Here is a 17043-nt window from a genome sequence, read left to right as displayed (position 1 = left end):
CTACAAACCAACATAGACTGTAAGCAAATTTTCAAATAACGGACTATTATTTCAAATGCAAATTTAATTAAAACATTTTTGAGTTTTGAAGCTCTGCAGTGATTGACTTTGTTATATCGTATAATGTTTATGATGCAATTTGAGATGTGTTAACTTATTTTTATCCTGCAATTGGGTGTCCTACTATACAGATACAGCCCTACAGATATCGCTATGCTGTATCTGTATACTATACAGATATCGCTTTAAAGCTCCGCCCACTGCCGGACTGAGTATTGTTTGAACCTGTGTGACCTCAGAATGTGTATTCCAGTTGCATTCCAATGACGATGACAATTGTCGATTTCAAAACTTGAATGTGTATGATTGTGTTACAAAATCAACCATGTCAATTTCAGCATGCATGTTTAGTGAATGTCAAGTCTGAAGCGTAGGACAACTCGTACACTTCTGTTTCAAATTTGACAATGTTTTGTTATTTGTTTTTACTGTTGAAATTAGTTGTTATGTTAAAATAGATAATTATTCACCTTGAGCGATGCATTATTGTTGACCATTTGAGATTCTTTTTTGCGAACCCGTCTTCAGCGTAATGTGTGATTTTGATATTACTACGCGGGCCTCAAGGGATTACAAATAGAAAATAAATGCTAAATATGTTAGTTTTTGTGTCTTTCAAAACACAAACAATATACAGAATTAATTGCAGGATAAAGACAATAACTGTTTAGTGTCTTTAAATATCAGCTGTATTTGTACTCGGCTCGAAACAGGTGTAGTAGCTCGCTAAAAGCTCGCATACACCTTGTTTCCTAGCCTCGTACAAATACAGCTGATATTTAAAGACACTAAACAGTTATTGTCTATTTATATCATACGATTAATATACGACAGGTGCCACATGTGGCCGAGCAGTATCTGCTTACCCCTTCGTCAGTGACCTGAGATCACCCCCAGTTCTTGGTGGGGTTCTTGTTAATTATCCAAGTTGTGTCTTGTGTACTAGTATTTGTCTGATTTTCTTTTTTTTTTAGCCATGGCGTTGTCATTTTATTTTCGATCTATGATATAAAAAAAGAAGATGTGGTGTGATTGCCAATGAGACAATTCAGTCTACACAAGAGTTTGAATGTCTCTCTGGTATCTTTCGTCCCTCTTTTAAAAAAATCTAAGATTTTATTTTTATGCATACATGAAGCATAAGAATGACTGGCATTAGAAATAATTTTAACTACATGTTTAGATTTTTTTTCTAGTTATGAATTCTTATTAGTTATTTACACTTTGACTGGTAAATGTTTTAAACGATTATATATGTGTCAATCAAATATTAATTGTTAGCTATTATTTGATTCTTTTATGTTGACAGCTACTAGTGCACATTTTCATAGTACTTTTCAAAAGTAAATATTAGATTTCACTCTTTACAAAAAACCGGCAAAATAACAAAATAATAAATTGCCAGCATGTATTGCTGGTGCCCGGGTAAAATAGCCATTCCTTTATAGGAATATACTATTTTGCCAGCTTGAAATTAGACATTTTAATCAGAACCGGTATAATAGCCACTGTTTTTTTTTTTTTTTTTTTTTTAGCTCAACTGACCCAAAGGGCCAAGTGAGCTTTTCTTGTCACTTGGCGTCGTCGTCCGTCGTCTTCCGTTAACTTTTACAAAAATCTTCTCCTCTACAACTACTGGGCCAAATTCAACCAAACTTGGCCACAATCATCATTTGGGTATATAGTTTAAATAATGTGTCTGATGACCCGGGCCGCCTACCAAGATTATCGCCATGGTTAAAAATAGAACATATGGGTAAAATGTAGATTAAATTTTGGCTTATATCTCTAAAACCGAAGCATTTTGAGCAAATCTGACATCGAATAAAATTGTTCATTAGGTCAAGATCTATCTGCTCTTCAGACGTATCAGACAACCTTTTGTTGGGTTGTTGCCCTTGAATTGGTAAGGAGTAGGTCCGGTAAGGACCGATTTTGGCCTCAAATTTCAGGTTCATCTGACGAAAGATTTTGACCACTTTTTAAACACTTAAGTGTCTATTTTATTTGAATTCATTAGTTTATGTGAAAGATTTTAACAGATTTAGTCATTAAAAACGATCCGATTCAAGCTCAAATATGAAAAATCGACCTAATAAGCCGAAAAATGTCACTTTTCAGATGGTTTTTGGTGAAAATGAAAGTGGCCGCATCCGTGTTCATCCTCAACATTTATATATGTTATGTATTATCATCAAATACAACTTACATTTCAATATTAAGGATGAACACGAATGCGGCCACTTTCGTTTTACACGAAAACCGTCTAAAATTTAACTAAAATGCTAGAATTATGAGGATTTCAGTAATTTAGCATGACTTAATGGTGCTAGTACCGGATATATGTGCATTGTATTGTCAAAAACAGCCCATATTTATGTAGCAGAAGCATTCTACTGTCCAATAAATAACTAAAGGTTTACATTTTAACAATTTTGTAAAACTGATATATTTTGGGGCCAAAAAGGGGTCTTACTGAACCTACTCTTTTAAAGAAATTTTGCATTTTTTGGTTATTATCTTGAATATAATTATAGATAGAGAAAAACTACGAACAATAATGTTTAGCAAATAAGATCTACAAATAAGCCAACAAAATCAAAATGGTCTATTAAGGAGTTACTGCCCTTTATAGTAAATTTTTAACATTATTTTGGTAAATTAATGTAAATTTTACAAAAATCTTCTCCTCTGAAACTACTTAGACAAATTTTACCAAACTTGGCCACAATCATCATCATTTTATTTATTTTAATTAATGTGCCCGAAGAACATGGCCGACATGGCTAAAAATAGAACATAGAGGTAAAATGCAGTTTCTAGCTCATATATATATACATGTATCTGAAACTAAAGCAAAAGTATAATGGTTGCATTATTCATGCATCAATTATCATAAACATAAATATCAGGCAAGTAATACAGGCTCCTTGTAGCCTCTAGTTTTCGATCCAGACAACAGTTAGCATTCTGTGTTTATTTTGTAGATGTATCCTTTTTACTATATAGTTACACCAATTCAATAATGAATCCATGTTGAATCAAATCAAAATAGGTTTGAACCAACCTCCAAACGATCCATGATTTTGTAATGTTACCCTTGACCGTCCTTCTGTTCGTCCGTCCGTCCGTCGGATCGTCAGTTTTGTTTTCGTTTCCGCACTCTGAATCAAATTTTAATCGCCAGATTGTCTGAAACTCATTATTATGCTGAGTACCAAAACTAGCAGAAAGAGATCGAATTTGCGGCATTGAGTAATCAAGTTTACCGTTCCTGAGTTTTGCTAATTTTCAACTTTTTGCAAAGCTTGTGAGCGGGGGCATTCGTTTCCTCAGACACATTCTTATTTTATTCAAGTTAGATTTTAATTAACTGAACCAAACGGTCTTTTAAAAGAGAACTGAAATAATTTTAAGGTCTAGTGCATGATTTCAAAAAACAACTTTTATTATGAAGATAAATCCCAAACGGTAAATAAATGTCAATATATAAATAACACATAGCAGAGAGGGTGATAGAGCAGATTGTTACCCCGAGAAAACATTGTCAACCGCGGCGAAGCCTAAGTTGACAATGCTTTTTCGAGGGGTTAGTGTACGCGTCATTTTCATCAAAGACGGTAGGTAAGATGAAGTGCAGAACAAAGAAAACATAGCTTCTTTGTACAAATGTAAGAATCAAGTTATCACAAACTGGAATGGACAACCGCATAGAGCCTATTGGACATTGATGACTATGAGACATTCAAGACCAACCTCATATCATACAGATATCCGTAAATCAGCACACACATGTTTTTATCTGCACTGGAACCTGTATATAATTATGTGAACACCTACAGACTAGGGGGATAGCTCTGGTAGCATGGATGGAGGCGATCACATACAGACACATAAAAACACATCAGCTTCCATTTCTACATTTTAATTTAAAAAAAAAAGATGACGTCAATTTAACTAATATATAACATCCCGCCCACAAAACAAAAAAAAAAACTAAATTTTTACAATGGTCAATATGTTTATGTGTTAAAAAAAAAATACAATTTATAATCTTTAAATTTTCCAAAATTTAAAGTTTACATGAATGAAGTTAATGATCGTTAATCTCTCGACACTCTAGTAACCATTTTTAAAACAAACGTATCAACGCTGCAAAACCGAAAGTCTGGCATCTCGGATTCCTCCCTCGGATGACCTTATACACGCATTACTTTCACATAATCACTTACAGTGATACACAAATATTAATGGCATTTCCTACTAGACAAACTGATATCATTATAAATAGCTGAATACACATTTGATAGCATCATGGCGGCATATCAGGATTCATCAGGAACAGTCGGTCAAATTCGAATGTAAAAATATCAAAAATCCAAAGAAAATAAAACTCCAAAAAATGTATACTTGGTTATATATCGATTATTTAGGGTCCTCCACCATATTACAGACTAGGGGAATAGCTCTGGTAGCATGGATGGAAGCGATTACATACAGACACATAAAAACACATCAGCTTCCATTTCTACATTTTAATAATAAAAAAAAAGATGACGTCAGAAACAAAAAATACAAATTACAGACAAAAGGGGAACAACTCTCTCTTACACACAGAAACATAATTCGACCATACATACTGATATAACAATGTAGAGTCTGATTGGGGTCATTCATATATTTATATTATTTAATAATAAGGACTGCCATTTTCTTTATTCTATTTTTATTATGCCCAACGCATTATTCTGTATTCTTTATATTTTAGCTCTCCATTATTCTCTGACTATTCCGAGTTTATATTTCAGTAATACCCCTTTATTCTATATATTTTTGTCCTCAATAATTCTCTTTTCTTTAAATCTTAGCTTACCCTTATTCTATATTCTTTATTTTTTTGCCATTTTTGCCCTCAATTATTTTCATTTCTTTAAATCTTAGCTTACCATTATTCTATATATTCTTTTCATTTTTTAGCCATCAATTATTTTGTACTTTTTGGCCATTCAGTATTCCCTCTTCTCGGGTAAACGGCCCATCCGACCCTCTTCCTAGCTATGTGTACACATTATGGTATATTAATTTTAAAGTATCCATAAAAATAAGTGAATATGTTCCTTATATACTATTACATTATCATTATTTAAAGGTCCATTGAATATTTCATTATATGTGTAGATTTCGCCGGTGACTTAATTTGTTTTAAAAATAGTAACCAATCAAGTTTTACCTTGTAAACAAACAGGTGCACAAACGTCTGAATTGGAATATGGCATACGTAGACACCCACTTTCGTAAGTTAATGCGGCATACTCTCTCTCAAAATCAATTTTAGTATTTTTTGAAGACATCAAATGATTATTCCTGACTGAGACTACTATAACACTATGTGGTCTCAGTTCCTGACAATATTGTACTATGTATTATTCTTTATACACATTTTTTACATACAAAATATTGTGTACATCATCAATATACATTGTTGTTTCTAAGTGTACTTATCATTGTTATAATCTTTGTACACACTTATTTGTTTTATCTAGTCTCATTACATCTGAGACTACTAGATTACATGTAGTACATTCTAGTCCGTATTTTCTTCTCTATGTAAATTCCTCCGCAACGGAGCACCCGTGTCACACGGTATAAAAAAAATCCCTTATTTTTATTTATTGCTGTTTAAAAACATGGAGCAGACTAGATTAGAATATATACAATTCTTAAAAGATTATTGTTGTCCTAAAACCGTTTATTAATGTAAAAAAAAAAACTAACATAAAAATATTTACACCTACTATTTTATGTACGTATACATTAAGCATATAATAATGTTAGTCAAAATATCTTAAAACGCACAGATTAAAAGGAGTGAAATAGATTTACTGGTAAAAGGTAAAAGGACATAGTTTATTTATTTATTTATTTATTGACAGAAAAAATAAAAGTATTAATAAAAATATAGATTGCTATTTAAAGGTCTGGGATTTATCATTATTATGTACACCACTGAAATTAAAATTAACTGTTATGTTAACGTTACTGTACAGAACATGCAGAATTTATATCAGTATATTTCTATTTTACCAGTTGTTCTACAGTTAAAGTAGAGGTTGATTATATGGAATCATGGAACTTTTATAAAATCTAAAATATTTGATCTGAAACATTACTAATTTAGGCTTTTTTAGCTCACCTGGCCCGAAGGGCCAAGTGAGCTTTTCTCATCACTTGGCGTCCGGCGTCCGTCGTCGTCCGTCGTCGTCCGTCGTCGTCCTGCGTCCGTCGTCGTTAACTTTTACAAAAATCTTCTCCTCTGAAACTGCTGGGCCAAATTTAACCAAACATGGCCAAAATCATTATTAGGGTATCTAGTTTAAAAATTGTGTCCGGTGACCCGCCCAACCAACCAAGATGGCCGCCATGGCTAAAAATAGAACATAGGGGTAAAATGCAGTTTTTGGCTTATAACTCAAAAACCAAAGCATTTAGAGCAAATCTGACATGGGGTAAAATTGTTTATCAGGTCAAGATCTATCTGCCCTGAAATTTTGAGATGAATCGGACAACCCGTTGATAGGTTGCTGCCCCTGAATTGGTAATTTTAAGGAAATGTTGCTGTTTTTGGTTATTATCTTGAATATTATTATAGATAGAGATAAACTGTAAACAGCAAAAATGTTCAGCAAAGTAAGATCTACAAATAAGTCAACATGACCAAAATGGTCTGTTGACCCCTTTAGGAGTTATTGCCCTTTATAGTCAATTTTTAACCATTTTTCGTAAATCTTAGTTATCTATTACAAAAATCTTCTCCTCTGAAACTACTGGACCAAATTAAACCAAACTTGGCCACAATCTTCATTCAGGTATCTAGTTAAAAAATTGTGTCCGGTGACCCGCCCAATCAACCAAGATGGCCGCCATGGCTAAAAATAGAACATAAGGGTAAAATGCAGTTTTTGGCTTATAACTCAAAAACCAAAGCATTTAGAGCAAATCTGACATGGGGTAAAATTGTTTATCAGGTCAAGATCTATCTGCCCTGAAATTTTGAGATGAATCAGACAACCCGTTGATAGGTTGCTGCCCCTGAATTGGTAATTTTAAGGAAATTTTGCTGTTTTTGGTTATTATCTTGAATATTATTATAGATAGAGATAAACTGTAAACAGCAAAAATGTTCAGCAAAGTTAGATCTACAAATAAGTCAACATGACCAAAATGGTCTGTTGACCCGTTTAGGAGTTATTGCCCTTTACAGTCAATTTTTAACCATTTTTCGTAAATCTTAGTTATCTTTTACAAAAATCTTCTCCTCTGAAACTAATGGGCCAAATTAAACCAAACTTGGCCACAATCATCATTCGGGTATCTTGTTTAAAAATTGTGTCCTGTGACCTGGCCAACCAACCAAGATGGCCGCCATAGCTAAAAATAGAACATAGGGGTAAAATGCAGTTTTTGGCTTATCACTCAAAAACCAAAGCATTTAGAGCAAATCTGACATATGATAAAATTGTTTATCAGGTCAAGATCTATCTACAACAACAAAAGAGAGTTTTTAACGACCTCAGCTGGCTATACAACCCTTGTACAATCAACTGAATTTTGCAGAAATCATTAATAGGATAGATTGCCCTTATATGATAATTTTTTATTACCTTTTTGGTTTTTTTGGCAAAGGGGGAGCGGGGGGGGGGGGGGGGGGGGGGGGTTGCGCAACAACAAAACAACTTCACAACTTTCTCATTACTTTGCATTTCTCGTTAGATAAATTTTACAAAATTCTTCCCTGAAACAACTGTCAAATTTAAACAAACTTGGTTTAAATCACCACTAGGATATCCAGGGACCACTGTGTATGATGACCCTGCCTGCCCACATGGCTGAAATAAAACATAGGTTTCAAACATACTTTTTAGTGTTATATCTCTGAAACTAAACGACAGTACAACAGTTGCATTTATCATGCATCAATTGTAAATAAAAATATCAGGTGAGCGACACAGGGTCCTTGGACCCTCTAGTTAAAATTTAATATTAGACATTAACAGTCTCCGGGACAAGTTTGCAATTCCGCTGAGTGCAAAAGTTGTCACCTTAATTTTTGGAGTTAAGTCAAAACAAAGTTGATAACTTGGTTGGTATTGGTTCTCTGATATTTGTCCTAAAATTTTTTGGATCTAGCACCACTGTTGAAAAAGTTATGCCCCTTTTTTCAACAATTTCCTCAGAGGAAAAGTACTTTTCCTCAAGGGAAATCAAATTTCCCTGAAGGAAAAAGATTTTTCCTCAAGGGAAATTGTTTTTTCCTCAAGGGAAAAAGATTTCCCTTAGGGAATTTGCTGCATAATAATTTCCTTTGAGGAAATTCTATTTCCTTAGAGGAAATTCTATTTCCTTAGAGGAAATTCTTTTTCCTTAGAGGAAATTCTTTTTCCTTTGAGGAAATTAGCAGCTTCAAATTTTCCTTGGAGGAAATACTTTTTCCTGTGAGGAAATTTGTAGCTTCAAATTTTCCTTGGAGGAAATACTTTTTCCTGTGAGGAAATTTTTGACTAACACTTTTCCTTGGAGGAAAATTCAAGACAACAAATTTCCTCTAGGGAAATCATTGTTCTTCAAATTTCCTCGAAGGAAATTTCTGAACATCAAATTTCCCTTAAGGAAATGTTTTCCCTTATTTTTACTTGTTAAACATTTCTTCACTACACCATGTATACAAACAGTATGAATATAATTATTACAAGACTGTATAATTGATGCAAATGATATTTAAAACTTTAATAAATGTTTGACTCAACATTTTAATGACATTGAAAATAATACAGTCTGACTGTTTAGATCTAGGTATTGTTTATACTTTTTATATAAATTTAACTTTGATTTATATTTTTTTTTGGAGCAAATGCTTCTATTTTCTTTGTAATTGTTTCAATGCGATACATTAATAAGCAACCAATTTGAATGTCATACCATTTGTGGTGTTCTAAAGAATTTGTTTATATATTTGCAGATTAAATAATAAAATAAACACTTTTCGTGTTATTTTAAATTAGAATTTCTTCTGTTTCAGCTTGTATACAGTTATTCAATCCACTACGTAAGAATTCAGTGAATAAATTATTCCATTCACTAAACAATTCCCTTCAATTCTAAGAGAAATCATTTTTGCAAATTGTTCTTCAATGATCTTCTTCTGTATATTTGATATGAGGGAGCGATGTAAATGAGTGGATAAAACTGGTGTTCCTTTTTTCAACAACAAAATAGTATTTGTTCAGCATTCTCCTTTCTTTTGATTAAGATATGTTGTTGCTTTTATGCAATAGTGTTTTTGTGTATCTATGATAGAACTCCATTTTGTTTATGGTCATTATCATGTGATAATGTTGAAATTTCCTATTTCTTTTTTGCAGGAAAGCACACATTCCATTTCAAATTAATCCAATTATGCACTATGTAAATAAATTTCAACTTTAAGTTTCCTCTTCAGTAATGACCTATTGATCATGAAAACCAAGATGTCTGATCACCTATAAATACACAAAATAAACAAATAAAATGTTATAAATGGAGAGAGAAACAGCAATAAATGTTTTTCATGTGTATCTTTCATTATTAAAATACATTAAGTAAACTTGAACTCGAGAAAAATAAATAACTGCGATGTAGACTAGAAAGTATAAAATGCCAAATAAAGTATTCACGAAAAATTAGTTGATTTACAGAAGTCAAGTCCGTGTTTGCAGGAAATTTACATCATTGGTTGTCTGGTGGAGAGTTGTCTTATTGGCAATCATACCACATCTTATTTTTATATAACCTTGCCATATTCCTATTGTGCATGTCCAAAGTTCAGAGCCTGTAGCTTTTGTCAGTTTAGTCTGACACTAAAATTTAGTGGTTGTTGTTGTTGTTGTTTCATACCGGTCATATTTATTTTTTGTAATTTATTTTGTTATAAACTAGGCAATTACCATGATTAGTTTTACAGTTTGGATTGTTTCAATGTTTCATCTTTAGGTCTTTTATAGCTGCCTACTTTGACTATAGTATAGGGTATGGATTTTCTCATTATTGAAGGTCGTAACAGGCCTACAATTGCTTTCTCAAAGCCATAATAGTTTTCATATTTAATATACCACATCTTTTAATTTTTATAGTAATCATGATACTAGTAATCATCTTTCAAGTTCAATAACTTTTTTATATTAAAAGGTGCCTTACCATTTAGGTTTAGTTGGCTTCTGCAAATTTTACATTGCCTATCATTTCTGCTGTATATAATTTCTCTGTATCTTCTATAGTTCTTGTCCTATACATAAAAGAGTAAAAGTTGAATGACATCTTGCATCAATATTTTTTTCTGTTTAATGTACATTATGTATATATTAATGTGTGTTTAATAAAAATCTAAACCGTGAGTGCTTGATAAGCTTCTTGCCCTTATAGCTGGTCTTTAAGCTTTAAATGAATTTTAATGATCGACTAAAAAACTATGAGCACTGTGCAAATAAGACCCCTGCCCTCCAAAAAAAAAAAAACATGCACAAACAGTGGTATTTATTGACATAAAACATGTATATAATTTGGCTCCATTTATAGATATATATCTCAAGTGACTATAAGTTTAAGGCTGCGATTTTTTTAACAAATACATAAATTTCTAAAAACCTTTCAAAGTTTTTGAAAATGGACAATTTTAAAATAACTTTGCAACAACTAAAGTTCCTTAACTCTGCATCTTATAAAAAATATACATGATAAATAGGGAATGATACTCCAGCTTGCATATTATTCAAAGTTTTAAAGGAACATAACTGAAGAACGGTAAAAGTTTTACAACCAAAATTTGAAATTGATCTGATTAAAATTATGATAAAAAGTATTTTTTTAAAGTTTAATAAAATTTGGTTGAGGAAAACTTAAGTTAGAAGGCCGAAACAATTTTTTCCATTTTTAAAGAACATAACTATAGAATTTAGTAAAAGAGACACTACCAAAATTCAAACTTAATCTGTATTTTGTGATGATAAGCATTGTGTATTGATTTCATAACATTTGGTTGAGACAAACTAAATTTTAGAGAACAGGAAACCAAAAATTCAGCATATTTTCCCCATTTCTAAAGGGGCATAACTCTGATACTCTAGTACAGTAACACTGACATCACCAAAATTCAAACTTGATCTGAGAATTGTGATAACAAGCTTTTGTAAAAGTTTAATTGAATTTGGTTGAGGCAAACTAAAGTACTGTAAGAGAACAAAAAACAACTTTGGGACAGACGGACAAACGATCTGACAAGTGTTAAACATTATGCCCCCTCCACTTTGGGTCATAATAATAACTAGAGGCTCTCAAGAGCCTGTGTCGCTCACCTGTTAATGTGTTTACTGATGTCAGTCATCTTTGTTGGTAGGCGGGGTCATTAGACACTCTTTTTAAAAATAGATACCCTAGTATTATGATTGTGGCCAAGTTTGGTTAAATTTGGCCAAGTAGTTTTAGAAAAGATTTTTATACAAGTTACAAAAATGAGGAAAAGTTGTTTAATATTGACTCTAAAGGGCAATAACTCCTTAGGGGGTCCTCTAACAATTTTGATTATCTGACTTATTTGTAGATCTTACTTTGTTGAACATTATTGCTGTTTACAGTTTATCTCTATCTATAATAGTATTCAAGATAATAACCAAAAACTGCAAAATTTTCTTCAAATAACCAATTTAAGGGCAGCAACCCAACAACAGGTTGTCCGATTCAACTAAAATTTGTGAGGGGATATATCTTATTCTGATGGACATTAATATCTTGAAAGATTTGCCCTAAATGTCTTGGTTTCAAAGATATAAAGCAAAAACTGCATTTTACCACTATGTTCTAATTTTAGCCATGTCGGCCATTTTGTTTGGTAGGCTGGGTCATCGGACACATTTTTTAAACTATAAACCACAATGATAATTGTCGCCAAGTTTGATTAAATTTGGCAAAGTAGTTTTAGAGAAGAAGATTTTTAGAAAAGTTACAAAAAATGATGAAAAGTTGTTAAAAATTGACTATAAAGGGCAATAACTCCTTAAGGGGTCGACTGGCAATTTTGGTCTTGTTGACTTATTTGTAGGTCTTACTCTGCTGAACATTATTGCTGTTTACAGTTTATCTCTATCTATAATAGTATTCAAGATAATAACCAAAAACTGCAAAATTTCTTTAAAATAACCATTTCAGGGGCAGCAACCCAACAACAGGTTGTCCGATTCGTCTGAAAATTTAAATGGCAGATAGATCTTCACCTGATTAACAATTTTACCCCATGTCAGATTTGCTCTAAATGCTTTGGTTTTTGAGTTATAAGCCAAAAACTGCATTTTACCCCTATGTTCTATTTTTAGCCATGGCGGCCATCTTGGTTGGTTTGACTGGTCACGCCACACATTTTTTAATCTAGATATCCCAAGGATGATTGTGGCCAAGTTTGGTAGAATTTGGCCCAGTAGTTTCAGAGGAGAAGATTTTTGTAAAAGTTTACGGACGACGGACGACGGACGCCAAGTGATGAGAAAAGCTCACTTGACCTTTCAGGTCAGGTGAGCTTAAAAGGGAGTTTGTCAAGATATAAAAACAATTCACCAAAGTTTCATAAAAATTTGTGAAAGCATTCTTGAGACTATCCTTATCCCAAGTCATGATAGTACAATGACATAAATCAGATTTTTTTTAAATTAAAAGGAAAATTATCATGTTTATGTTATACAAAAATAATTTACCAAGTTTCATGAAAATTGCTCAAAGCATTATTAATAGTATACGTACTGGAAAAATCCCCCCTTTTATGAATAAAATCCCTAACTTTAAATCAAAAATTTAAAATCCCTAAAAATTAAAAAGGAGCTTAATTATCATGATTATATCAATAGATAATTCACCAAAGTATTATGAAAATTTTATGATTAATGTATTCTAATTCCAAGACTATCTAAGACATGGTTTGTTTGAATTAAAAAAGTTGGAATAAAGTACCTGCTAGAATTCCGGAGAATTAGACCAAATCAGGCTATCTTCTAGATTATCAGACAATTGACTGTAGAAAAGGAATTTTCTTTTTTCTTATTTAGCTATTTGTTATCTCTTTCCTTAAAGTCATAAGAAACGAGTGACCGGTGAAAAATAATGTTCTTCTAATTCTTGAACTAATGCATACAAACATCCTAAACTTCGTCTTCTGTGCTCGAATTTATCATTTTTTTCGTGTAAATTTCGTATAATTGTCAATTTTTTTTCTCAATCGGTCAGTGTTGTTGTGAAAACTATGGCAGGTAATTAAAGTTCGTGTTTTGAAGCCGAAGTTTAACGATTGTCACCTGTTTGTCAACAATTGACGAAAAATAAACAAAAAAGCATGGAAATTGAGCACGTGTTTAACATGTAAATTCAGATAATAGTTTATTTTAAGGACATCCATGCGTATTGTGGTCACCGGATTTTTACGAGATGGGTCACACTGAGGTCACCTTGCATACGGAAAATATGTCGGGGGAATAGCTTGCTGGAAGGAAGCTATTCAAATAAAGTAAACTTCTTCTAAATATGAATAAATTAAAGAATTTTCTTCAGAAAAAAGTATATGTACATAAGTTTTATAATGAAAACTATCCATTGAGTTATAAAAATCATATGCATTATTTTTTTTTGATTTGAGGTTTCTTATGACTTTAATATATACTGAACTAAGCCATTTTTTCACATATTTTTATTGTTTTTTCTCTCTTGTGACTTGTTATTTAACATAACAAAAAAAAACAAAGGCAATGAAAGAGAAACTGACAATGCCAAGGCAAAACATAAGATGCAGAAAAGAAAAACAAAACAAAACACTAAGCAACACCAACATCACCAAAAAACTAGTGTTGAATTCATGTGCTCAGTCAGTCAGTGAGAGTTTGCAGATCCTGACCTACTATATCTATGCTTAAAAACCTAAAAATCATATAGTTCTAAACAAATTTTGTAAATTTATACTTGATTAAAATGTTGTCATAAATAGCATAGACACCTCTGAGTTTTGAGAACCACATGTGTTAATTGTGCGAGTATAATCATTGATAATCATGCACAAGATTGACTTTTAAAAGCCTATATATTGAAATTTTCTGAAAATATTGCATGCATTTATTAATATGACCAATTTCAAGAAATGCACAAAGATGTGAGATGATTTATATAATTGTAATTTCAGGAATTTACAGTAAAGGCTTTTATCCTCACTGCATTTTGCACTTTTCCTAATCCAGGAGCCAGAAGTTATGGCCTTTGTGACCTTTGTATGATTTTTATTTTAGTTTCTTTTTTTTATATTGAAGAGTTTAGTATGACGTCCATTATCACTCAACTAGTATACATTTTTGTTTAATGGCAAGCTAAAGCATGCACGGATCCAGGGGGGGGGGGGGCTGAGGGTTGGACATGTTGGAACCCCCTTTCTTTATTGGACGATCAATGCATTTGCATGGGGACATGTAGTTGGACACCCCCCCCCCCCCCCCCAAAAAAAAAAAATTGTCCTGGGTGAGGAACCCCTCCTTTATATGACTAGATCCACCCCAGTCTCAGGTTCCGGGATTTTCTCGTTGCAATGAAGACCCATTGGTGACCTATGGCTGTTATCTGCTCTTTGGTCATGTTGTTATCTCTTTGATACATTCCCCATTTCCATTTCCATTTTCTTTTCGGTTCTATTATAAATATTAGAAACGAGTTTGGCGCCTTTACAAAAATATAATTGTCTGTGCTGATAGGGGAGTATGTGTGCATACCAATATTTAAATTTTCTAGGCCTTCTTTTTGAATATTTTGTGCATTTCTTGGTAAAATACTGTCAGACCTCGAGTGCTGTTGTTTTACAAAAACGGTCAAGTAATGTAGGGGAAAGAAACTAACTAAAAAGACCAAAATAAGCCACAACTAATGGGGGTCTCATTGGGGGTTTTGTTCACGGATCCCGCTTAGTTACTACATATTTTTTAGATTCTCGCATGATGCCATCCCGCTTACACTATGTAAGTGAACAATTCTGCTATTTTTGTAATTTCCCATGTCCGCTAAACTTCATTTCGCGTTTTCACGGAACAATAATTTGAGGGAGGATAGGACCTTTATCGGGACTGCGGGATCGGGTGTTTTTAAGCTCTGGATTTCGGGATTGACCCTTTCGGGATACGATTTTTTCGAATTTCGGGACCTCTGGATTTCGTGTTTTTAAGCCCGGGATTTCGGGATTTCGTGTTTTTAAGCTCGGGATTTCGGGATCAGTACCCCTCCTACCCTCCCTCATAATTTGACTTTCATGTGTCACGTTTACAAAAAATACGCCTCGACAATCCCGAGCCCCGCTCAGACCCCCCTTATAGGTACATAATGAATAGTTTACTATGTAGTCAGTAGTCGGGTCAAATACACATGTATATACTTTTAGACGACCTTAGATTCATTTCACAGCGAAAATACTCACTAATATTGAACATTTTAGATCACTTCACATTTAGATTTTATAACTTTTAAAATCAAGACCATATAGATTTAAGATCATTTAATCGAAAGATTATAATTTGTCAATGCGCAACTGTAACCAGGTACTGCATTTTTTTTTTTTGCATGCGTCAAAAAACAGTTAAAAGTGCCGGGAATAGAAAAGCAAGTTAAACTTCTCATCTGGACTTTTTAATAAGTCTGTATACCGGACCTCTTCTCTATTTTGGGATTGAAAAAAAATCTAATAAAAGTTAAAAATGCGGTTTTGAGTCTATTTCTTCTTTTTAATTTGGTAACACGTTAAGCCATTAGTGACACTAATATGGTATATTACCAATAATAAGGCCATATATTTCGGTGTGTAAATACCGCAAAAGACTTCTTAGTGCACTAAGAAGAAAGTTTTTGCATTAAGGACACTAAAACGATGTTTTAAGATCACAGCGAACATGAATATAAGAGGATATGATTAAATACCTCAAATCTATATAGTAAGGTATCAATAGATTTTGTAATTTTGAAGTTAAATGACTTTTTAATCAACGCCTGCCACTCGCCACGTGACCAACGGTTTATTGCAGATTCCCGAATCATCATGTTCAATCAACCTAATCCAATAAACAATTGTCGTTTGATCGTTACTTATTGATTAATCAATGGTTGTTAACCTAACGGTTTAGCGTGGTATAAATTCAAGTTTATGAAAGAAAAATAAAAAATAAATTTTGTGTTTTAAAACTTTGCCTTTGTTATATATATTTAGTTTTTAAGGAAATTGCTATGCAAGCTTTTTTTTTTATTTAAAGAACCCTATTTTGAGATTAAAATTGAGAAACAAATGCTTTTGATATTTCATTTCCTTACTAACAACACAAGAGTTTACATACTATCATTATTCCTTGAAAGACATTTGAGAGTATGTGGTGTCCATGGGGTTCTTCAAAATCCGATTACAGAAGTAATGTATAGAAAAACTCCAAGAGGTAAAATTATTTTACGTTTTAAAAAGAGAATTATAGAATAAATCATAACTGTCTTCTATGAACGATAACTTTAAACTGGTGTCAATGCTTTTTTTTTTTAACAATTCATCTTTATTTCAACAATTGAAGATGAATACCATTTTATTTTATAATGTAATAAGCACTATGGGCAGGCGCGGATCCAGAGCTTGAAATGGGGGTTTGGGGGAGGGGTTATGTGAGAAATGTTTAAAACACTAGAGAAGTTTTCATGTTATACCAAACCATATGTTTTTCAAGAAATGGCACACTTTTTGTTCATCCGGCATATGGTTACTCTAAATAAAATTTTAAGTATTAATTTTATAAGTTTAATTATTTGATTACAGATCGTATCTACCCGTTTTGCAATTGTTGTATCACTCTAAGGGAGGCTAATAAAGATATATATAATAAAATATAGAGATAGCTGCCTTGGATTGTCTTA

General features: G+C 32.6%; 1 protein-coding gene and 1 long non-coding RNA gene across 2 annotated transcripts in view; one reads left to right on the top strand and one right to left on the bottom strand.

Moving 5' to 3' along the window:
- Positions 1–5259: 5259 nt before the first annotated feature.
- LOC139511546 (L-fucono-1,5-lactonase-like) overlaps positions 5260–17043 on the top strand; it is a 30002-nt gene continuing 18218 nt past the window's right edge. The window contains exon 1 of the mRNA XM_071298376.1: positions 5260–5354. Within this exon, the coding sequence (XP_071154477.1) occupies positions 5330–5354 (25 nt within the window). The 5' untranslated portion in view covers positions 5260–5329. The remainder of the gene's footprint in view (positions 5355–17043) is intronic.
- On the bottom strand, positions 8830–15069 carry LOC139511545 (uncharacterized). The gene is made up of 3 exons (XR_011662042.1): positions 14880–15069; positions 10291–10378; positions 8830–9596 (listed from the first exon to the last, which is right to left on the bottom strand). It is a non-coding gene; the product is annotated as an uncharacterized lncRNA (long non-coding RNA).

This window comes from Mytilus edulis, chromosome 2, assembly GCF_963676685.1.
Source record: "Mytilus edulis chromosome 2, xbMytEdul2.2, whole genome shotgun sequence".
Classification (NCBI taxonomy): Eukaryota; Metazoa; Mollusca; class Bivalvia; order Mytilida; family Mytilidae; genus Mytilus; species Mytilus edulis.
Note: the sequence above shows the minus strand (reverse complement) of the source record. Positions and strands in the feature narration are given on the sequence as shown.